The following is a 24374-nucleotide window of genomic DNA, read 5'->3' as shown; positions in this document are numbered from 1 at the left end:
GATCGACATGTTTATTCTCCTGTGCAGAGAAGTACTAGCCTGGATGCCAGTCGAACTTAGCCCGTCCACAACATCTGAGGTCGGGAAGTTCGGTCTGGACTTGATCCGTTTTGGAGCAACTATGCTCAAACAGGAGCTGTTCGGACCAATTAAATTGTCAGGGCGGGCTTTATACGATGATGGACAGATGATCAACAGAAACGTCACCAAAGAGCGTTTGGGTTGAATTCGTTCTAATCCTAAATGGAGAACTTGTTCGTATATGCGTTCATCTTTCCTATTTCTATTAAAAATGATGATCGTGGTGTTGGTCAGTACTCTGTGTCTCCTTAAACTCTTTTACAACACCGGCAAAGATCGTTTACACTAATCTTCTTCTTCCAGTGTGTGTGCAGTTGAGTTCTGTTGACAACTAACGTTATGCGTCGCTCCGTTGCTCTGATTGGTTGTAGGTCTATCCAATTGAGGTCTTTCCTGGTTTGGTTGAAACACGCCCCATAATCACAGCCCAACGGAGCAGAATCAGACTCATATTCTGACTAGAATTAGCCCATCTTCATTGTTTTGATATGCCATCTCAATCATTTTGACATTGACTTTGACGGCCCTGCTCATTTCTGAATCCATCCACTTTGTAGTATTTAAAGAATTAGAGCGAGAATGCACCCTCTGCATTAAAAGCTAGCGTATGGAAGCACTTCTATGAAGATGAAGGGGAAAATGACCTGGACAAGAGCCACACTATATGCAAGTTGTGTCAGACTAAACTAAAATATTTTTATTTTAACACGACAAACATGAGAAACCGTATTACACGTTTCCAACGCTCGGTTGTACCGGTAACGTTAGTTTCTGCCAACCAGAAAACCACAAACTCTATGGCAAATTTGATGGTCAAGGATTTGCGTCCGTATTCTCTGCGGATGTTAATTTAGTGTTCAGAATCAGATGTTCATTTCATAAAAGCTGTTTTCGATTGTGGTATACAGCAAAAATGTGTCTGTGCTCAGGATTTAGTTTTGACTCACAAGTCTTATGTGGCGTTCACACCGGACGCAATTCGCGCTAATCGCGTGAAGGTGGACGCTTGAACATTTTGAGTTTACTCGCTTCAATTGCGCGTGAAATTCGCGCGTGACATTCACTTCACAATAGGGCTGTCAACGAATATTCTAAATTCGAATATATATTCGAATAGTTTTGAAAAAACGAATTTCGAAGGTGAAAATTAATATTCGAATAAATAAAAAAATGTGGGGAAAAAGACGCCCGCGGTAGTAGAGGCGTGGCTGTCTGCTTTGCGAGTGGGCGCTAGCGCGCCTGAAGCCTTGTGTACTTTGGCCTGTCTCCAGAGCGCGAGCCCACGCTGACTGCACGCGCTCCTCCCCAAACGGACGAGGCGTTTATACTTGACACGCTCGCCGTTGTGCTTTTCTTTGAAACGACAGATGGCGACTCGGAGTAATTGTTCTATAAACTATCAGGAAAAGCGTCGAGAAGAAGTGGGCTAATGGACACAGGTGACGATATTTATTTTAGTACACTTCACCGAAAACCACACTACAAAAGAATCATGTAAAACAGATCAAAATAAACCTTGATATTACTTGTGACATGAGAACAAAATGTATGTAGAAATGTAACTTTAACTTATACAACTCAATGTATGATATCTAAATGTTTCCTAATTTCACTAAACACTTTAGTGAGTTTTCACTTAGTTTCGTGAACTTTTCTTTATTAAACGGGCTTTTTTATGCTTTTGTAGGCTCGTTTTGTAAATATAAGCAACTAATTTGTATGTGCAAACTGGACCACCCTTACTTTGCATCGCCCGCCACAAGCTCTCTGTCTGCAACACGACAAGAGGCCATAACGGAGAAATTAATTTTGTTCATTTGTAAGGACATGAGAGCGATCAGTGTCGTGGATGGGGCTTCAGGGAGTTCTGTCAAGCAATGGAAACGAGGTACTGACTGAATAGATATTGCATGAATGAAGGATAAATGCACTGCTTCCACTGGTTTGATTATTTACCGTTTCATGTCAAGGAAAAGTTCCATGTTTACCACAGCACAGCTCGCTCGGAGCGTTCAATTATAATATGCTGTAAAACTTATATTAATATTTGTTTCAATCACTGAATGAAGCCGGCTATATTCGGGACAAGAGTCGCGACCTTAAATTGCTTGCACAAAACTCTTGATCAGTCTCAAAATGTGTGTGTGTTTATTTAAACCGTTATGCGCAGAGAGCATGAGGGCGAGAGAGAGTGAGGTCTGCGGTCTTTAGCCATTAGTGATTTACTTGTTTTTGTGTAGGTTATACGTTGTCAAATATGTTTAAACTTAAATAGACTACCTATACAAGTAGTTATGTGTCTTTGTATTCATTTGTCCTGTTATTGACGTAATGCGCGTCATTGATAAAATGCGCAACCAGATGTTCGAATAGTTCGAATATTCGTGCTTTTTTTAGAGGGAATATTCGAACGTCATTTTTGAGCAATTTTGACAGCCCTACTTCACAACAGACGCAAATTTGCGTCATGGGCAGGGCTTCTGCCAGCGGCTCGTCTCGTTGAGAAATGGCTGACATGGGCTGTGTTTACACGTCTTTTTTTTGTTAAAATCTACTTTTAATGTGACAAAACGTAGTTTTAAGACTTTTTCAGTCGATAATGTAGTTGTTTAAAGCTCAAATATGTGGTTTATTTAAATAAAGAGTGCCTATTTGAACATTTTATCTGGAGTTGTGAGCTCCAGTGGATCAGCAGCTATAATTCGTCTTGTAACGGCCGATCTTTGGTCTCATGGATCTATAATTTGTTCCCTGGCAAATCGTTTAGACTGAAGGCAAAGAGAAGTTTCATTACTTTATATTTTTAGGCTATAACTGTACGTTACAGTTGTAACGTTAGCCTACTAGCACTGACTTTAAATGTTTGACTAAATTGTTCGCTTTATTTCATGTATAGCTTATTATACCTTTGTATTATTGATCATACATAAACTTGCATTTAACAAAAAGAGACTGGGTTGTGTTTCATGTCATTTAATGTTATCACAGTGATAATCATATTGTCTGAACCAGATATACAGATTTTCTCCTCATTGTTGTCACTACTAGAGCAAGCTCCTGATTGGTTAACGCGGCGCGAATATCCGCCAAAGTTCAGATTTTTCAACTTGAGCGATTCGCGTGAATCGCGCGTTCAAAACGCTCAATTCGCGTCCTTCGCGCCGCCTCAATTGCACGAATCGCGCCGCAGAATGCCATTTCGCGTCTCTGCATTGACTTAACATGTAAATCACTCGCGCGAATCGTGTCCGGTGTGAACGCACCATTAGACTCTATTATTTATTTGTGTATAAGAGCAGCTGTATGTTACTAGTTATTCAGAATAGTCCACAAGCATTACTTTTGTATGAGAGATACTGGTACAGAATTCTATATTTTGGTCAATGGTCATTTCCCAGTAACTTTTTTATGAATCTTGAAAATGCGTGGATGTGAGAATGTGATGTGTCTTTGTGACAGTTGTGTGAGTGTAATTTATAAATCTATTTTCAAAGAGAAATGTCTTCCTGGATCTCCCTATGGTTTTCCACCAAAATAAATGCTCAATGATTTAACGTTTGAAAGCAAGAAGTAAAAGACATCCATAAATGTTACTGTTGTAATTTTACTGATGTTCTGTAAAATAAAAAAGATATATATACCTTAACTCCATTAATACTTTTTAATATTTTCATTACAACTCTTATTAAAGCCACAATATATAAAACTGTTAAAAATGTTTCTGTAAAGTATGAAGATGTATCGTACAGCTCTGGGTATCCACATATGATTTTCTCCTCATTGTTGTCACTACTAGAGCAAGCTCCTGATTGGTTAACACGGCACGAATATCCGCCAAAGTTCAGATTTTTCAACTTGCACGATTCGCGATTGCTCACTGTCTAATAAAACACATCAAAGCGTCTTTGGTGTTGCCATGAATGGTGTTGGTGTTGCCGGAAACCGACGGTAACGCGGGTATGATGTCATTGACGGTCGGTGTCCGGGTTAAAAACGCTTATTTCTCTGGAAGCATCTGGGATAATGTAAGTACACAAGTCAACAAAATATATAACACTGTTCTAGTGGTTTCTGGATGTTTTAATCCAAAAATCTTACATATTGTGCCTTTAAACTTCTTTTTTGTCTTTAAAAATTATTTGAGCAACAGGTTTAGACTCACTTAAATGACTGTATTTGTTTTATGTTATTTTTATTTAATTATGAAGAATTTAATTATTTTATTTAATTATTTAACCCGACATACATGTTTACTACTGTTCCAAATATCCTATATGTTGCTTAAAAATCAATATACTGTGTTCAATGGAGAAAAAAGGTGTTTTTTACCCAGACATTTTAAAATAACACATTTTAGAGCTGTAATCGCTCAAGATATTTTTACTCAAGGTTATCATACCGGCCCGTGCCTAATGTAACAGTATACAGGGATCGACATTAAGCCGGTTCACACGCTTGTCCTTCGGACAAGTAAATCTGTCATTCACTTGTCTGAGTAAAACATTTGCTTGTCCGGATCTTTTTTGTAAATATAATCTATTCTCAAGCAATATTCTCTCCAGTGTTCAATCAGCTTTGACATACTTAAATATGCATATATGTCATATTTGTACCTTTTTATAAAAGGCCATTTTTCCATAATCTTATTAAATATAGGATATGCTTCAGCTTTCCTTTTATATTCTTAAATTTGATCTATAAATTAAATTAGAATAACACACTATAGGCTGTTACCAATCAAATTAAATAATTTCCACTGAAAAATTACAACTGCATTAAATAATGTTATGAGATTATTTTAAATATTTTTGAATATACAAACAAGAAATGTTGGAAAGATGAAACTAAACCACCAGTAGGTGGCAGCATGTGACCGTCTTAATGAGCGATTCATTGAGTCGATTCAGTTAAACGGCTGATTCATTCAGGAATTTGGCGGTCGTTTACGAATAGGCCATTGAATCTTTGATTCAAACGATTCCTTAAAACGCTGAATCATTCAGTAACACACACTGTTGCTGTGAGATGCGTTACGGTTCTGCTGTGATATTTGTTTGGAACTATTTTCGCTGCTGAAATAGAACAAAAACAGTCCATATTGCATCTAAAATGTAAGTGACTTAATGTTAAATAATTGTTTATGGAACTGGCGTCATTTTCAGTCGTGATGGTATTCAGGAAAACAACACTCTTGTTAGTGTGATGTTGCTTAACTGTATCATTTTTAATAAATATAAAAACTGCACAATTTTAACTGTGTATGTTAACTGAGTTTCTTTGTATGAGCGGCGCTCATTTGTTTTCGATTTTCTCCTCATGAGGCTGCGAGAGCCTCAACAGCTCAACCTTGTTGACGTCAGTTCGTTTTATATTATTCACTATCGATCTCCACTTACACTGAATGTAGAATCAATATTGCACTTTGGTGATTCCCTAGTTATTTTTTGTTTTGACGTTTTAACCAGGATACTTGTCCGTCGGGCAAGTAAAATTGTTTTTCACTTGCCCCTTCAAAAAATCCACTTGTCCTGGACAAGCGTTAATGTCGAGCCCTGCAGTATAGATAGTTTTGTTGATTATAATGAGACCGTTCTCGCTTTACTTCACCACATCCCTCTCGCTGTCAGTGTAAAGGTGCAAAATCCCCTGTACGTGTTCATAGTTTCATAGAGCCGCGTGTTTCAGCATGTCCAGGCAAAAGTGGAAGGTGTAGGAGTTTGATGACAGTCTCTGATTTGAGATTTCATGATCATGATTAATTGTTACCTAAACAAAGACCATTATAGAGAAACTTTTTGGGCTGCTACACTTAAAGCTAACCTTTACACTTATCCGTCACACATATTATGGGCATGTATTATGAACTGCCTCATTGCAGTATTACTGGATCTGTCTTTACTGAGGTTGTATTTAACCCCGGTCGACCCGTTCGTCAGGGGTAAGAGGGTTAAAGTGAAGTCATGGGCCGTTTGAAACGCCCAAAGTCCACAACGCTGTTGGGGACAAAAGGCAAATTCAGCATTTCCTACACGAGGGTTCCTCTCCGCCTATCGAAACTGCCGCACATTCCAGCATCTTCCTACACTGTGACTCCGGGTGACCCCTGAGGGCCCGAGGCTGAACGCATGTGACCTCTCAGGGTGTCTCTGTGCCTGAAGAGTGAGTGCCATTATCCGGAGCAGTAATTGAGTTATCCTCGCATATCTGATCAGATAGTCCAGATGATTTTACTGAGGGTAGTAACACCCTAAAGGGACGCATTACATCACAACACATGTCAGAACATGAAAATGAAATACTGAGTTGAAATATACACCATCCTGGTTCTTTTCACAATTCAAATAAACACAATGTTGGTAAAAGCAAATAAAGTCGCTCAAATACATACATACAGTGAAAAAGGGTGTCAAAATGTTACCTTTAGGGGTACAACAGCTGGGGCAGTACCTTTAAAAGGACATCTTTGTACATTTTTTACCACAAAAAGCTTCATAATAGTACCTTAAGGTAAGTATTTGTACTCTAAATGCATCTTTTAGGAGTAAAAAAGGTACAAACATGTAATTTTAAGGGTACAACGACAAGCTGTTGTACCTCTAAAGGTACAATTTTTGACACCCTTTTTCTCTGTGTGTGTGTGTGAGTGTGAGTGTGAGTGTGAGTGTGAGTGTGTGTGTGTGTGTGTGTGTGTGTGTGTGTGCGTGTGTGTGTGTGTAAATCAAGAGTTTTATGATAGAAAAGATCGTTGATAATTTGCTTTGTATATGAATAAAAAGTGCAACAATAGATGTAAATAAGAGTGTTTAAATATGTTTAAATATATGATAAGCACAACAGGTTGCCAATTACGAGAACTTTTCAAAACCCTACTATGCCGAAGGCTTGTTCTCTGAATATTAATTAGAAAAAACTGACGTACCGCAAACATGCCTCACTGATTGGCTGAAAGACCGCTACTGGTAAGTGGGTGCGCTAGTTAGCTGGCCAATCAGCGAATCTGGTAAAGGCCAGGCTCATGAATATTAATTATTGTAAATCAGTATAGAATGGAAGGTTACAAAGCGACGTCAACATGACGACGGTAATATTCATGAACGAAACCTTTACCATAGTACACGTTGCAGTTTCGTTTCGCTGTCTAACAGGTTTATTAACTCACCTTATAAACTTTTCCGAAAGCACCGTCGCCCAATTCCCCGATAATTTCCCACATGTCGCTTGGATTTACATCCCGATGAACGTGCTCATATTGCTTGGTTTTCTTCTTGATGTCAATTGCAGGAAATCGGATCATCTTGCTGAATTTGGCAAAAGCCATTTTAAAAAATAAATACAGGCAGGAGCCTCAAATGCTAAAAAAAAAAAAAACTAAAAAAAATGATGTAGATGAAGAGTTCGTTTACTTTAGAAAAAAAACAAAAGCGCCTGGGCTAAAAACCATCCACTCCACGGGAAATATAGACATCTTCATCACTTAAAAAAGATAAAATAATGTAATAGACTTATTCCACTCCATCCATGAGAAAACATTCGCCGTCTGAAGCGAGTGAAACACTCGTGTTCACCTGTTCACTCACTGATGTTGCGTGTGTGTGTGTGTGTGTGTGGGACAGAGCCACGCCCACTGCACAGAACTATGGGAACTGGAGTTTTTAAAGTTCATCATAAAGTAGCCCATATGAGCAACAAGTGATTTGAATGTGTTTGATTAACTTAATTCATGTTTTAATGGAATTGTAATAATGTAGTCAAGACGCACAGAAAAAAATATGGGATAAAATATGAAGTTAGAAAAACAACAACTCCTGCACACAACCTCCACCTTGTGGTTAATCTGTGGTACTTTTTTGGAATAGAAAAGGCCTACACCACACTTTATATAGAATATATTGAATACAAAACAGGAATAAACATTTAAAACGTTACAAATACAGATTTTTACAGATTGCAACATAAGATATGTTTGTGAAATATAGGCCTACACTAAGATGATGATATATCTCTTATATGTAAAGTTATTTGAAAATACTTAAAAATGCCATTCATAAATACTTATGTATTCTTATGAAATTTTAAAGTTTTAAAGTGAACTGTCAAGGGGAACAACTTTAGGCTAATCAATTTTGTAATATTATTCCTATAAAAGATGTAAATATTTATTGAAATATTTGAAAGAAAATTGTCACGAGACAAACAAATTACTTACAAATTGTAGTCCGTCACTGATTCCAAATTACATGACAAAAATTGTATGTTAGTAATGTAATCTGTTACATTACACAATATAATCAGATTACTTTTAGATTACTTTTGACCTAACTCGTTTATCACATTGATTTGAATAGGATAATCTCCTAACATATTGATATAAAAATACAAAGAGAAAGAAAATATACTCCATTCTTTGTTATCAACAACATGAAGTGCATTAGATATTGCATTATGTCAGGGTTTATGAGTTCAATGAAAATCTATTAATTAAATAATAGAAAAATGGTTAAATGACTCACTGAGTCATAATTCAAATCATAATTAATGTGTTCGTTAGGAGTTGATTAGATATGCAATGTTGTAACGTTGAGAAAACACTTATGAAAAAAACTCTCTAAAGTGAAATGATTTCTTTAAATCCAGTGGGCAATACCTCTCATCTGACCAGTGGCTGGTCCGTGTGTGCGATTTCACAAAACCAGAAGACTTTCTGAATGTATATAACTAATATGCTTTCTTAGAAAGCAAGATTTAATACATGAAAAAGAAAAATTAGGGAGAAAAAATAAATTATGAATGATGTACTGCCATTGTGGGAATAACATGTGTAATCAATAAATGATTAAGAGATATTTCTGAGTAACTACGTTTACCAGTGATGCGCGGGTTGATCCAAAATGAGCGGGTGCCCGCGGCCACCCGCGGTTACCCGCGGTTACGAGTCATCCAAAAATATTTTTAATGATATTCGGGTCACGGTCGGTCGGATCGTCAATAAATCCTTATTTACCTTTTGAATGTTGAGCGTTATTAACTTTTGAATAAATGCTGACGCGGGACAAAATGCCCGATTTCCCAAAACGTTGAACTGAGCAATGCCATTGTACCATTTTAATAGGCTACTTTTAAACGCATTTAAAGTCAGTTTTATGTATTTTCTGAGAGGGGGCGGGATTTTTGTTGGGAAAGTCGGGGGAGAGACGCACACTTCGATTAGACTGGATAAACACATGCAGCATCTTAATTGTTAAGAAAATTAAACGAAATAAATGAATAAATCAAGCCTATTACATAACACTAGGCTATATCATACAGCATTCAGAAAAATAACAGTTTGCGCTCCTAAGGGCTTTCACACTTTTCCAAATGTTTTCCAAATGTGGGCTGATGAATTCTTCAAGCCGGGTCGAAACATAAACATCGCGTTCATCAATAATATGCATCTGGAGCTGAAATGGAAAATGATGGGCCGCCGCAAGAACTTCCTGCTCTCGCTGCTGCACCTCTGAGCGCACCACGTCAGGGCCTGAAACATTTTCTCAATGGCCCAATGAGCTACGATGAGCATTTACTACTTTTAAAAAATGCGGGTCAGGAAGCGGGTCGGGTACAATATTTTCTTCTTTTTTTTTTGCGGTCCGAGTTGCGGGCGGGTTAGTTGAAAACGTCGGTCGGGTGCGGGTTGTTTATACATTGACCCGCGCATCACTGACGTTTACTACATTCTCAGAAAAAAAGGTACAGTGGAGGTACAATTTTGTCACTTGGGGAACAAAACTTATACCTGTATATTAAAAGGTACACAAGTGGTCCTTAGGGTACAATTATAACAAAAAATGTTCCCCTCTACTTAGAGCAGGGGTAGGCAAGTTCAGTCCTAGAGAATCGCTGTCCTGCAGAGTTTAACTGCAACCATGAAAGACATCTATAGAAGCTCTTATTGAGAATGAACAGAGGTGTAGCTGCTGATGTTTTATTGAAAATGTTTGGTCACCATTATGGAGATCAGTGTTTCCTTTAGTTGGGCAGTTTGACTCTTGGCTTTTTATGTAAGTTTGTGGTTTTTGTTACAGTGTTAACAAAAGACATAATCTGTTAAAATCAAAAGAATCCATAAACGAAAATTGTTATGAAGAAAAATGTTTGACTAAACTCATCACTGACTACAAATGTTAATAAATAATATTCACCAACAATACTTTCTTGCCACAGATCAGACATTCTGAATTTTGAAATTTAAACACATTCTAGGGGGAAAAGTTTAGACGTACACAGATATCAAGAATCAGCATATGAATCTCAACAATGGTGACGTACTTAATGCTGCAATGCATGCTGGGAGCCATGAGTTTTATACTGTGGTGGCTTAGTAGGGTTGGAGCTAAACTCTGCAGGACATCAAAATGTACCCTTAAGGGTACCACCCCAGTGATGGCCATTTGTACCTTAAAAGGTACAATTTGTACTCTCTTTTTTGTGTGTTACACAGTGGTGTGTAATGTAAACCACCTTTTGTAAATGATAGTGAACCCGAAAAGATTAGGTGATTACAGTCCAGTAATGTGGCTATGAGTATCTAGGCGTGGTCATTGATTGTTCATTTACCTGATTGCAGCAACAATTGTATTTTTTAAGATGACTTAGGTTGTTTGTTGTAAATCAGAGGATCATGCAGTTTGTTAAATTATGGAATGCAAGCTTGCATCTTTCGGTCCAATCAAAATCACAGCTTGCATGTCCTATTAAAACTGCTATGAGAACATCACTTTGATTCATTTATGAGTCGTTGGTTCTCAAGAAAGCACAGACAACAGTGAGTGATTCAAGCCATGTTTTATTCCCAATGTATCAACTTCTGCCATCAGGAAAGCGTTATTGAGTTCCATAAAAGCAACCATTACAAAATATAATTCATACCTGTATCTATATTTTAAATAGATGTAGTAGGCTAATTGTTATGATATTCTTTTTAATGTTTTTTATGTTGTTGTAGTGTGCTGTATGTAAGTAAATTATAACTCTAACTCTATTTTAAAATGAAATATAATCTAATTACAAGTACTTTATTTTTGGAATATGATTATCCAGATTACATGTAATCAGTTACTACGCAGCACTGCCAACATGCAAGAAATTAGAAATTTAAATATGATTATAATGTGAACGTCTGGATGTATTTGAATGTTTTACTTGGTTAAAAACTTTCAAAATATATATATATTTTTTAAAACAGTTATTTCTGGTTCTCGAATCTGATTGGCTACCAGCTGTGCGAGGTAAATTGTATCACTCCGCTTGCACGACTGTCATGGCGGTCGAGCAAACCCACCATTTTTTATTTTTATTGTTGTGTTTGTCGGAATGTAGTTTTAAGAGTTTTTTAGGCGCGAATGTAGTTATCTAGACCTCAAATATGTGACTCATATGTAAACATAGCGCCTATTTTACAATTTGTTTAGAAGTTTTCAGAGATGCGAGCTCCAGGCCGTAAGCGGCCGCTCAGTGTTCATGTACCCGCAGAGAACAGCTTCATCTCGGCCAGTGCTTCGGGAATTTGCCGCTGGCTCTTATGTGGATACTAGTGGTTAAACATGAGATATAATTCGTTTGGTTTTTATTTAAATATTATGCCAAATTTGGTATTAAGCAGTGTAAATTTCGTTGACGAATCATTTTGGTCATAATTTTCGTCAACAACCTTTTTTCACTGATGAAAACGAGACTAACTAAATAGAATCTAGTGTTGGATGACAAAAACTATGACGAAAATCAACTGTCATGTTCATCAACAAATAAAAACGAGACGAAAATGTTAGGGAGGGACGATTAGGGAAGAGATCCAGTCAGAACTGGGGCCTGTTTCAGAAAGGAGGTTAAGTGAAAACTCTGAGTATGTTAACCCTGAAAAAAGGGATACTCTGGGTTTTCTGTTTCAGAATCGGAGGTATGTAAAACCTGAGAAAGCAGGGTAAGTCAAGCCCGTTTCTGAAAGAGAGGTAACTTATACTCAGAGTCAGTTACCAGGGTAACTTACTCTGTGAACCTAACCTGGTCAGGAGCAGGTTTTCTTTGGTAAACCCAGAGTTTCTTTCAGTCTCCTCCCCTTTTTTAAAGCACCAGGGGTGTTTAAATACTTAATTCATTCATTCAAACGCCACAAATGCTTTTCATACTGAGTATTTTGATCGTATTTCAAGTACAAATATCAAAAAATTATACATTTAATTTAAATCTAAAGTAAGCAAAGTTTACTTAATACAAATTTAATTATCTGCCACTTGACAAAAATACATTTTTCCAGTGCAGGAACATTCATTCACTGCTCATATTTTCATCATAAGGACACTGTCAAAGTGACAAAAATGGCATGTCCTTTTATACAGGATCCTGACGTTCACTTGATGAACCTAGAAGTAACCTAATAATTAGAATTACCTTTAGGATTTCCAGTGGTTGGACACATAGATAACACTCATATTCCCATCATCACACTTTCTGAGAACGGATCACTGTATGGGATGGAAGGATGCTGCCAGATGGTACACTCTAAAAAACAAAAAGGTTTTATATGGAACCAAAAATGGTTCTTGGCTCGTAATCATAGGGGAACCTTTTTAGTGCTATATAGCACCAATTTTGGTGCTTCATTGGTTCTTCAGTGGTTCTTCAGAGGTGTTATATAGCACCTTAGTCAAAGAACCAGTAAAGAACCACTGAAGCACCAACATTGGTGCTATATAGCACTAAAAAAGGTTCCCCTGATTACGAGCCAAGAACCATATTTGGTGCCATATAGAACCTTTTTTTTTTAGAGTATACGAGAAATATGCCATAACCACCACCACAGCTGTTAAATACATTTATTTACAATTTTTATGGTCATCTTTATTTCCTACAAATACTTAATGTCATTACCCTAATTAATAAATAATATAATAACTTAAATTAATATAATAACAGGTGGAGAACATTTCATTATGTGTAAAGAGCAGACCCTTTTCAAGTTTCCGTTTCATCATAGTTGGGTTAACTTTTATAGCAGTGAATGAGAGAATACATTAAATATATAGTTGTGTCCCCATTTGCTCAAATAGCAAAAGAAAAACTCAACAATAGTGATTTCACAACTTTCAAAAAGAGGGAAAAAATAGAGTGAGATTGATAACGGAAGTGAAAAGAGAGAAAGATACTTTTCACCATCACTACCATAGACGCTTTATTAGAAACACCCTCACAGAAGCGGTCACTTGTTTTTTGTAATTTGATGCAAAAGTAATATAATACAAAGTATTAGTGTTATAAATGTACATACATAAAAAAATAAAAAAAGAGTTGCAGGATTTACGATATTGATGACCCGTCATCACAGTCTGTGAAAAGGGTCTATGTGGGAAAAGCTGCTGCACATTGGACACTGAATGATATTTATTTAATATGTCAAATGTTTGTAAAATCATTAAACCTACACCCATGAACATTTTATGCTTAAAGCTTTACCTGATTGAATTAAGTTTCTATTTTTCATTTTTAGCTGCTGCCACAATCTTTTTTTGCCTTTTGGATACCATGAAAATTAAACTTAATTAAAATAATCAAGAATTAAACTTATGTATTGACCCGGAAGTATGCGGACGTCTTTTTGTTGGGTGCTGTTGCCATGGTGAATCGTAATTTCGGAGCTCCATTGATCGTGGCTTTTCATAGTTGGAGTGCATGTGCTTAACTCAGAGTCAGTCTACTCAGAGTTGATTGAACTACCTCAATTCAGCTGTTCTGAAACCCAAAACTCAGAGTTTCCCATCTCAGAGTAAGTCAACTCAGAGTTCAGGTTTAAACTCAGAGTTGGTTGAACCTCCTTATTGAAACGGGCCCCTGATGTCCTGTGTAACAGATGCACACATTTGATCTGAACGTGACGATCTAACCGCTGGAAAACACGGCTCACGCATCCCTAATCCAGCGCTCAGGGGCGGCTCACAATCAATGAATAGAGCACATTTATGCCAGGATATTGTTTATGAACTAATGCTGATGAATAATGACAATGTTTACTTTACGATGTTTATAAAGTAATATGTTTTAGACGGTTGTAACAATGCATATTTTATCTCCTGAACTTGAATGAGCTCCTGCAACAGAGGCGCATACATTTCAAAATAAGAGTCCCGGTGTATTTCGAGCTTGTTTATAATTAAAAGTCACGCATGACATATTCGTTTTTGCTTACACAATAAACTGTATTTAATTTAATTCCCATTTAATCCATAGTCAGGAGGAAAGACCAGTACTTGACACATATTCAATAAAGTATCAGGGTTATATTAGTTAACTAAAACCATTTACTTCAACTTCATTACTTGAAATTAAATAAATGTTAACTGAAATTAAAAAAAATAAACAAACTTATTTGAAGCTGTAGCTTAACCTGATATGGTCTACTGACTAAAACAGAAATACAAAGTTATAAAAACTATATAGGCCTAGATGTTTTTTTAAAAAACAAACAAAAAAGTGAATTGAGCTCTGTTTCGTGTATTTTTTATGTCAAAAACAAAATGATGTCAAAATGTCAGTTCGGTTATGTAATGCTTAAATGCTTAATGTATTACAATTTAACTAAACTCATTAGATTTTAGGAGACTAAAATCTTATGATATTTAGTCGACTAAAACTAGACTAAAACTAAAAACAATTCAGGTGACTAAAATATGACTAAAACTAAATGGCATTTTAGTTAAAAGACTAATGTCAAAATTAACACTGGTATTAAGAAAGGGTCCGTTAGTGATTGCAATAGTCGACTTCAGTGACAGTTATTATTATTAAACCGTAGATGGTGGCAAAGACTGTCTTCATGAGTGACCGGTTGTAAACAAGGAAGTCGTTTTAATCACAGCCGTGCTGATATGGTGATAAGAATTATGAATTATTCATAACCTTATTTAAAGCAAACATAACTATATAGTGATATATACAGTACATGATCGTACTGTATATATCATGATCGTTATCATGAAATAAAATTACTCATATCGTGATATAAGATTTTGGTCATATTGCCCTACTGATTATGAATAACATCTGTTACCATGATGAGTAATGGGCTCTTTATGATCTTTGTACAATCATCCTCCACACTCCTAATGGTGTATGAAATGATTTCAGCTTCTCCATCGTCTGTACTGTAACGCTTCACAGTTATCATGGGTGTAAACCAATTCCTGGAACAGATAAACAACATTTCAGGCACCCAATTATAGCAAGGGCACACCCAAGCAAACGTATAAAAAGCAGATCAAATAATAAAAAAAATTGGGTCACACTTTATATCAGGTGTCTTTAACTACTATACTTACATCAAAGCTAAGTTCAATGTACTTATTGTGCTCATGTTCATGCTTTTGTTGCTACTGAGGTGGATTTGGCTATTGAGGTTTAGATTGATGCAATTGTAGAAATAAATTACCGCTGTAATTACATGCAGGTATTTTTTAAATACACTGTAAAAACATGCATGTACACAGTAAGTGCATTCATTTAAATGCTAGTAGTAGACACCTAATATAAACTGGGACCAAAAATGTATATATCTCAAATAAATTCTTGACCTACCCCATGACATTTTTGTGACATAATGAATTGGAGTTGTCTGATCATACCAGCGAGGCTTTGCACTTTCCTGGTGTAGGAACATCTGCGTTCTCTCAGGCCGCCCAGCAGAGACAGATAAGAGTTCATGGTGGACATTACACACGCGTTCTGTCATCACACACAACACATGAATGACAATACATTTAATTTAACATCTTTCATAGCAGACATAGAATGGGGTGGGAGGAATGTACTTAATTGTAATAATAAAAAATATAGCTGCAATTATCGGGGTTCAATAGTTTTAAAGGCCTTTAAGCACATGCGTAAAACGTTTTATGTTTTATTTAGCATGTAACTACTTCATACACTCTAAAAACTGCTGGGTTAAAAACAACCCAAGTTGGGTTGAAAATGGACTAAACCAGCAATTGGGTTGTTTTAACCCAGCGGTTGGGTTAAATGTCTGCTTAAAACAACCCAATCGCTGTGTTGGGTTGTTTTTAACCCAGCATTTTTTAGAGTGTATGAAGTAGTTACATGCTAAATAAAACATAAAAATTTTTACGCATGTGCTTAAAGGCCTTTAAAACTAGAGTGTAGATGGGAAAATAACTGCCAATACAGGCTATTTACTAAGGAAATGTAGTAGTTTTAAAGGCGGCATGAAATCAAATTTTACAATTCGTATATTTATATTAATATTGTAGTGTTTACTATAAATGATTTTTCTGTGCACTTCATTATTTTTTAAAAATTCATTTACCCTTATAATCTTTAATCAAATATGTTAACTTTCCCTCCCCCATCGAAACGACCTCTCTTCTCTCCCGGTCATGTGCTATGGCGCGAGGGCGGGGTTATGGCTCGAGGGCGGGGTTATGGCTCGAGGGCGGGGTTATGGCGCGAGGGCGGGGTTATCGCCCCGTCTCGTTTCTGCACCGCCTCTCAGAAACATGTCACTGATCGTGGTTAGGTGCATTTTTCTCGGTATACACAATACCTTCTTCAAGAAGGACTTGAGGCAAAAAGAGAGAAATATATGAGAAATAAAAGCTTTTTTTTAATGTAAAAATTACTCAATATAGTCGGACGAATAGCTTATCGTGACGACTCGCACTGAGGAATGCAGCGTCGCTTATGGCGCGGCCCCTTATAAGGGAGAGCTGAGAAAAAAGCTTTACAGAAATAAAGCCATAAAAGGCTTAAAATAAGTAAAATCTGTAGCATAAACCAGCGAAAAGTGAGGAAATATGCTCAGTAACATTATGTAGAAAAGATTTAGAGAGAAAATACATTTATTTAAAAGATAGATCGATTTTTTTTCCACAACTGAGTGCAAACTTCAAATCTGCCTCCATTTTGTTAGCAACGCCCCACTTCCAACGATCCAATCAATTCCCGAAGGACGAAATCAAGCCTCGCCCTACATTTTTTCTAATTTCAGAAGCCGTTTCACTCGGATATACGTCACAATAAGGAGAAAAAGACGATCTCAACTTCCGTTTCATGCCGACTTTAACAGTTATCGAGGTTGAGCCAAGAACCTAGGACTAGTTCGCAAAAGTAGTTATTTTTTTTAATTATCTCCAATATTTAACAAATGGTACGATTGACAGCAGTGGTCCTACAGGCAAAGTTGCTTCCAAGAGTTCTATGGTATGAATGTCGTAAGCATGTGCGAAAAATCATGTGATAGCTATACAATCTTTTACACACGTGAAAAACGCAACGACACCCCTGGTGGCCAATTTCTTACAGACCTCTAGGGCTGCGAGTTTCGTTCCGATCGGCCTCCGTTGAACTTGTCTGACAGCGGCTCAAACTTCATTGGCCGTGTTATTCGAGATACATGAATATGCTCTTAAAAAACCGCGGCACCTTGGACAAAGACACCGCATGCCATTTTTTAAGTGGCCAAGTGGCCAATCGCCATGATTTTTTAATCATAAAGTCCATAAACATGAGTACCGAGATTTTAGTAAAAGTGGCCCCGCCCACCTCAAACATTTTGCCGCCCCTTAGCGACCGTGAATTGAAATAAATTTTAAAAAAAAAAGATAATTATTGATATTTTTACCAGATGGTATGATTATCGTAAGCATGTGCAAAAAATTGCGTGATATACAATCCTGTACGCATGTGAAGAACGCAAAGGTGGCCATTTCTTTTGAATTTCTCACACTTTCTAGCCTCTAGTCAAACGGGCCCAGCAAGTTTCGTTCTGATTGGCATCTGTTAACCTTGTCTGACAGCCGCTCGATCGTCATTGGCCGACGGAGGCCGTGTTTTTCAAAATACGCAAATCGTCACCTTGGAATTATAAGGTTCTATCTGCATTCTGACTGGTTTTGAGATATTGAGCTTTAAAGTTTTTGCATTCCATTTGACTGTGTAGAAAGAACCTTTTTATTTTCTAAATAAAAAGTTCAAAAAAACTTTAAAACTTAAAAAACAACATCACATAATGTAAAGAAGGGGGGAAATGTCCTCGTTGTCAATTGCAGCACTTTGGACAAAGACACCGCATGCCGGTTGCCTGTTGCATAACAAAAGCCGTTTTTGTGGGGGGGCTGTGGGTTTCATTTTATAGCGCCACCAAGTGGTCAATCATGGATTTTGTTCACATGACCAAAAATGTTGCCATAAACAAGTACCGAGTTTAGTGAAAATATATAGTTATAGCCATTTTAGTAAAAGTGGCCCTGCCCACCTCAAACATTTTGGCACCCATTAGCAGCCATGAATTGAAATTTCAACATTATTTTCATAACTATTGATATTTACACTCAAGAGAATCATTCTGCACTGGTTTGATTCAGATCTAACACCTAGGACTAGTTCGCAAAAGTAGATTTTTCGAAACATCCAAAATACCCGAAAATATTATAAGATTATAAGATGTTTGTCTTGAACCAAGGATTCCAGCAATATAAGACACTTGAGTCTGCGATTAACAGTTTAGGAGTTTTGAGCCATTGCCTTTTGTTTTTGACCGCTGTAGCGCCACCATAAGGCCGATTGGGGCGAGCTTTAGTGAAGTTGTAGACAGGGTGGGTACTGCCATCCCTCAAAGTTTCAGGTCTCTATGATTTACGGTTTGGTCTGCCCGATCAGTTTTAGGAGAGAATGATGATGCTTAGAAAATTGAACTATTACAATAGGGTTTCAGGGCTTCATGCTTGAACCCCTAAAAAGTTCATAAGTTTATTACTATTACTTGCTTTGCGAGGTGGGATCTGATCCAGACATGAGATTCAGAATTTACTTCAAATGTGTATGGCAACATTATTTTACATTGCAATCTAGCTTTGGTTTGATTCAGATCGAACAACTAGGACTGGTTCGCAAAAGTCGTTTAAAAAAAAAAAAATCCAAAATACCCGAAAATTTGCCAAAGGTGCCCCCCGGTGGCCAATTCTTTTGAATTTCTCACAGGCCTCTAGTCAAACAGGCCCAGCAAGTTTCGTTCCGATTGGCATCTGTTAACCTTGTCTGACAGCCGCTCAAACTTGCAACACGGAGGCCGTGTTTTTCAAAATACGCAAATATCCTCGTTGTCAATTGCAGCACTTTGGACAAAGACACCGCATGCCGGTATAAAATCAATCGGACTGACTGTTGCATAACTAAAGCCGTTTTTGTCATCAAAAAAAGGCGAAGACGGGGTCGAGCAGATTATGATATAGCTAACATAAATGAATATAGTAGGCTAATTTACTTTACTTTCAAAAAGTAAAGGTTTTTTTAAAACCATATAATAAGTATATACATTTTCAAAACACAGTGTGTATCTAAAAATATAATCAGAACATTAGTTTTTTAAGTTTACATATAAGTTGTATTGACTGAACACATTTGAAGCAGCACCTGTCATTCAATATGAAAATAAATGTTTATTTGGTTAACTATGTATACATGTAGGCTATTCTTAATGAATGGTCTTTGTAGTGGTCTCATCTCGCAGCTGCATAGTAAACATTCCTGAGGTAAATAAAGTAAAATATAAAAAAATGACAGCCCTCAGCTGCTTCTCAACACTTTTAATTTGTTTACATATTCATAAAATATAATATGTGAATTGCCTTAACCATTCATAAATACTCTAGTTTGTATGATAACTATGAATATTAAAATGCTATAAACTCCTCCATCGCAGAGCTGTTTAAAACTCTTTCAACGCCTCTGCTCCATCGTTAGTTCAGACAGGTGATGCGATGTCGTCGCGCAATGGCAGTTGGGTGATTTTCACTCTCCACTTCCTGTGAAGTGATGTATCGATGTTCCCTTCTTCCCTACGCCGTTCGCAGTGCCCTTCGAACTGAACATGTTCGCTTCCTTTGGATTGGAATCTCACTTGAGATGGCGGAATACCCTCTGAAGTCCACTTCGCAGTACACTTACGGTCGAATGGAACGCACACAGAGTTATAGCCATTTTAGTAAAAGTGGCCCCGCCCACCTCAAACATTTTGCCGCCCCTTAGCGAACGTGAATTGAAAATTAATTTTTTTTCTGATAATTTTAGGGGAGAATGACGATCCTTGGAAAATGTAACAATTACAATAGGGTTTCAGGGCTTCATGCTTGAACCCCTAAAAAGTTCATAAGTTTATTACTATTTCTTGCTTTGCGAGGTGGGATCTGATCCAGACATGAGATTCAGAATTTACTTCAAATGTGTATGGCAACATTATTTTACATTGCAAACTAGCTTAGGTTTGATTCAGATCGAACAACTAGGACTGGTTCGCAAAAGTCATTTTTTTGAAAAATCCAAAATACCCGAACATTTGCCAAAGGTGCCCCCCGGTGGCCAATTCTTTTGAATTTCTCAGAGGCCTCTAGTCAAACAGGCCCAGCAAGTTTCGTTCCGATTGGCATCCGTTAACCTTGTCTGACAGCCGCTCAAACTTCATTGGCTGACGGAGGCCGTGTTTTTCAAAATACGCAAATGTCCTCGTTGTCAATTGCAGCACTTTGGACAAAGACACCGCATGCCGGTTTAAAATCAATCGGACTGACTGTTGCATAATTAAAGCCGTTTTTGTGGGGGGGCTGTGGGTTTCATTTTATAGCGCCACCAAGTGGTCAATCATGGATTTTGCTCACGTGACCAAAAATGTAGACATAAACAAGTACCAAGTTTAGTGAAAATATATAGTTATAGCCATTTTAGTAAAAGTGCCTCAAACACCTCAAACACCTCAAACATTTTGGCACCAATTGAAATTTCAACATTTTTTTTTTCATAATTATTGATATTTACACTCAAGAGAATCATTCTGCACCAAGCCTGTAGTGCTTCAGTCAGAAATTGAAGCTTTCGCGCCTCGATCGCCCCCCGGTGGCCGGTCCCAGTATAGCTCCTAAACCCCGCCTCTCCATGTATTTGAATGGGCGCGAGACACACTAAACAATTTAATTACACTTCAAATAATTGTTTCCTAAAGATGGTTTCTGTCATTTTAGGCAGTTTTTATTACAATAATTTCATTTCAAGTGTTCGTTTTTTAAATAAGTTTAGTTTTAGTGAGTTATTTGATGCTATAAAAACGAGGGGTGTGACGTCATGATTGACAGCTGAGATTGACGGCTTCTCTGAGTGAACTTGTCACTGAGGCACTAACAGACTTTTTTCGGGATTTTTGGGAGGAGATTGGAGCTTTAGCTTTAATTTCTACACTTCCATAACTGTTTATTTCTCACCAACATAATGAATTGTTCTGCATCTGCGAGAGTGTGGGCGGGCTTTTGATAATCGCGCCTCTACTTCCTGTTCTCTACTGCGCAGACTCGGTCCCAAGATGTCAGCGCCGTGAGCGGGCCTATGAAAGCTTCAACTTTGGTCAGCGGAAGTCAATGAAGTCGCGTCGTCCATATTTTTTTACGGTCTATGTTCTGCACTGGTTTGATTCAGATCTAACACCTAGGACTAGTTCGCAAAAGTAGATTTTTCGAAACATCCAAAATACCCGAAAATATGATCAGATTATAAGATGTTTGTCTTGAACCAAAGCTTCCGACGATATAGACACTTGAGTCTGCGATTAACGGTTTAGGAGTTTTGAGCCATTGCATATCTTTATTTTTGACCGCTGTAGCGCCACCATCAGGCCGATTGGGGCGAGCTTTGGTGACGTTAGACGGGGTGGGTGCTCCCATCCCTCAAAGTTTCAAGTCTCTACAACTTACGGTTTGCCCCGATCAGTTTTAGGGGAGAATGATGATCCTTGAAAATTCAGGGCTACACGCTTGAACCCATAACAAGATCTTAATCATAAGTTTATGACTATTACTTGCTTTGTGATCTGATCCAGAAATGAGATTCTAAATTTAACATTATAACATTATTTTACATTGCAAGCAAGTTTTATCTCTCAAATGTTGAATGCATAATTAACAGTCATTCCGCAATATGTTTGTCGGTACTTACATGGACGTCGATGTACAGGTCGGGCAGGTGAGCGGTGCACTGCAACACAAAGCACAACAAACACATCAAGCTTTCGTTGTTTCCTCATGCACTGTTGCACTCACCTCAATTCCACGTGTTAGACTTACAGTGTTGAGGTCTTGTTTGATTTCCGCCGCTCTTTGAGTGATCTCTTTCCCCATGGTCAGCACTTTTGTGTAACATGTTGGTGGTATGGGGTAAAGCTGAGCCCCAACCACGGGCATCAGAACCAGAACCAGAACCAGCGCTGTGTGTGCAAGCATGCTGTCTGCTCCCTGTGAACAACACTGCTGTCTGTGCCATGCTTTTATATTACCAAACATGATATGATTTATGAATCAGCCAGGACTTCACATCATTGTCTTATCCGCTTGTGGTTGCACGGCCAAGTGTTGTCAGAATATCCCACAATATGCAGGAGTGTCTAACTCCACAATGACAGTTGTAAACAATGAAATAAACATGAATCATTTCAAAAATCACCACAGAAATGTTTTGCAGAAACTACAACCAACAATTTTGCCCCAATAAAAATAGTGTGCTTGTTTACCAAGAGGAGATGAAATACTTCAGGATTGTATAGTTAATGTCTGGAACAACTTATAATGTAATAAGTATTACATTATTGTTATAAAATGTTCAAAATGTAATAATTCTCAAAACGTAGTAATATCTTGAGCTAATAATGTAATAAAAAATTTTACATTATCAGAAAATTATTACATTATAAACTCACCAAAAACATGTCATATTTTCATTATTGTAATCATTTAAAAAAATAACAATCTTAAATACCTGCAAAATGCAACAGATTTAAATATTCATGCAATTATTATTATTAATAATAAAACTAAACAAAGCATTGGTACTCCTTTACAGTACATTTAAAAAATCTAAATCCAGTCTTAACCTGCCAAATCCACCAGATTACTAGTAGTAGATTAAAGGTGCAAAAATTCTGATTTTTATTTATGTATCTGGATTTAGATTTTAAAATTGTACTGTAAAGGAATACCAATGCTTTATGTTTAATAAACATATAATAACAATCGCATGAATATTTAAATGTTGCATTTCGCAGGTTGTTTCGCAGACTGGCTTTAGATTTGTAAAAATGTATTCTGTAAGGGAATACTAATATTTTGGTATGTTTTACAAGCTATTACAATAATGAAAATATGACATGTTTTTGTTGAGTTTTCTAATGTAATAATTTTCTCATAATGTAAAAATTGTTATTTACATTATGAGCTCAAGATTTTATTACATTCTGAGACAATTATTGCATTATGATAATTTTATTAAAATAATAATAAAATGGATGGAGGGATGGAGGGATGGATGGATGATGGAGGGAGGGATGGATGGAGGGATGGATGATGATGGAGGGAGGGATGGATGATGGAGGGAGGGATGGATGGAGGGATGGATGATGATGGAGGGAGGGAGGGAGGGAGGGATGGATGATGATGGAGGGAGGGATGGATGATGGAGGGAGGGATGGAGGGAGGGATGGATGGATGGATGGATGGATGGATGGATGGATGGATGGATGGATGGATGGATGGATGGATGGATGGATGGATGGATGGATGGATGGATGTTGCCTATAGTCACTGCAAGAACTACTAGTGATCTGGACTATTTTTTTTAAGTGATTTTGTTTTAATGGTCCACTAGTAGTTCTTGCAGTGACTATAGGTAACATTTGAGTCATTAGGGAAGCATTTTATGGCCATGTTCAGAGTTAAAAAAACAATTGCTCATGTCTCAGACAAGTTAATGTTGTGATTAGGAAATCAGTCATTCTTTCTCATTTGTCATAGTCAGCTATTAGTTCTTAACGAGGCTAATCTCATTCAGTCATTATCAGGGCCATGCATAGACATTTTGAGGGGCAGTGGCCCGAACCAAAGAAGGGGCACTGGGGATCATTTAATGTCTATCTCTTCTGATTACACTCTAGCAAATTCTAAATTGCATTGAACTTGTACAATTATAGTAAAGTATCTTACTCTTATTTTTCCTGTACTGTTTGATTTGGCTGATGCTCAGTGGGCTCTCCCTCACTCTCTCTAAACCTCTGCCTCATCTTGAATGGCAACCATTGGACTTTAAAAGTAATATTATATTACAGCCTCAGATCACATCGCTCCACCTCAACCCGTCGCCCTGACTCCTCCACCTGTGCTCCACCTCAACCCGTCGCCCTGACTCCTCCATCTGTGCTCCACCTCAACCCGTCGCCCTGACTC

The 24374-nt window shown here is 37.4% G+C and overlaps 2 protein-coding genes across 3 annotated transcripts in view; both read right to left on the bottom strand.

The window, feature by feature from the left end:
* Nucleotides 1-7679, bottom strand: part of stk10 (serine/threonine kinase 10) — a 102631-nt gene extending 94952 nt beyond the window's left edge. The window contains exon 1 of one of the 2 annotated variants that reach the window (XM_079834021.1): nt 7241-7679. In XM_079834021.1, the coding sequence (XP_079690147.1) occupies nt 7241-7399 (159 nt within the window). In that variant the 5' untranslated portion in view covers nt 7400-7679. The remainder of the gene's footprint in view (nt 1-7240) is intronic. The other variant, XM_079834020.1, reaches the window with a different exon arrangement.
* Nucleotides 7680-15233: 7554 nt separating this feature from the next.
* cytl1 (cytokine like 1) lies at nt 15234-22382 on the bottom strand (the record flags this gene model as incomplete). Its single annotated transcript, XM_079835807.1, has 4 exons — nt 15234-15293; nt 15685-15831; nt 22099-22137; nt 22203-22382. 4 exons carry the CDS (start codon nt 22380-22382, stop codon nt 15234-15236), a joined length of 426 nt encoding a protein of 141 aa, XP_079691933.1.
* Between the last annotated feature and the right edge of the window lie 1992 nt (nt 22383-24374).

This window comes from Gobio gobio, assembly GCF_949357685.1.
Source record: "Gobio gobio genome assembly, chromosome: 14".
NCBI classification, from domain to species: Eukaryota; Metazoa; Chordata; class Actinopteri; order Cypriniformes; family Gobionidae; genus Gobio; species Gobio gobio.
This window is presented reverse-complemented; position numbering and strand designations above follow the sequence as displayed.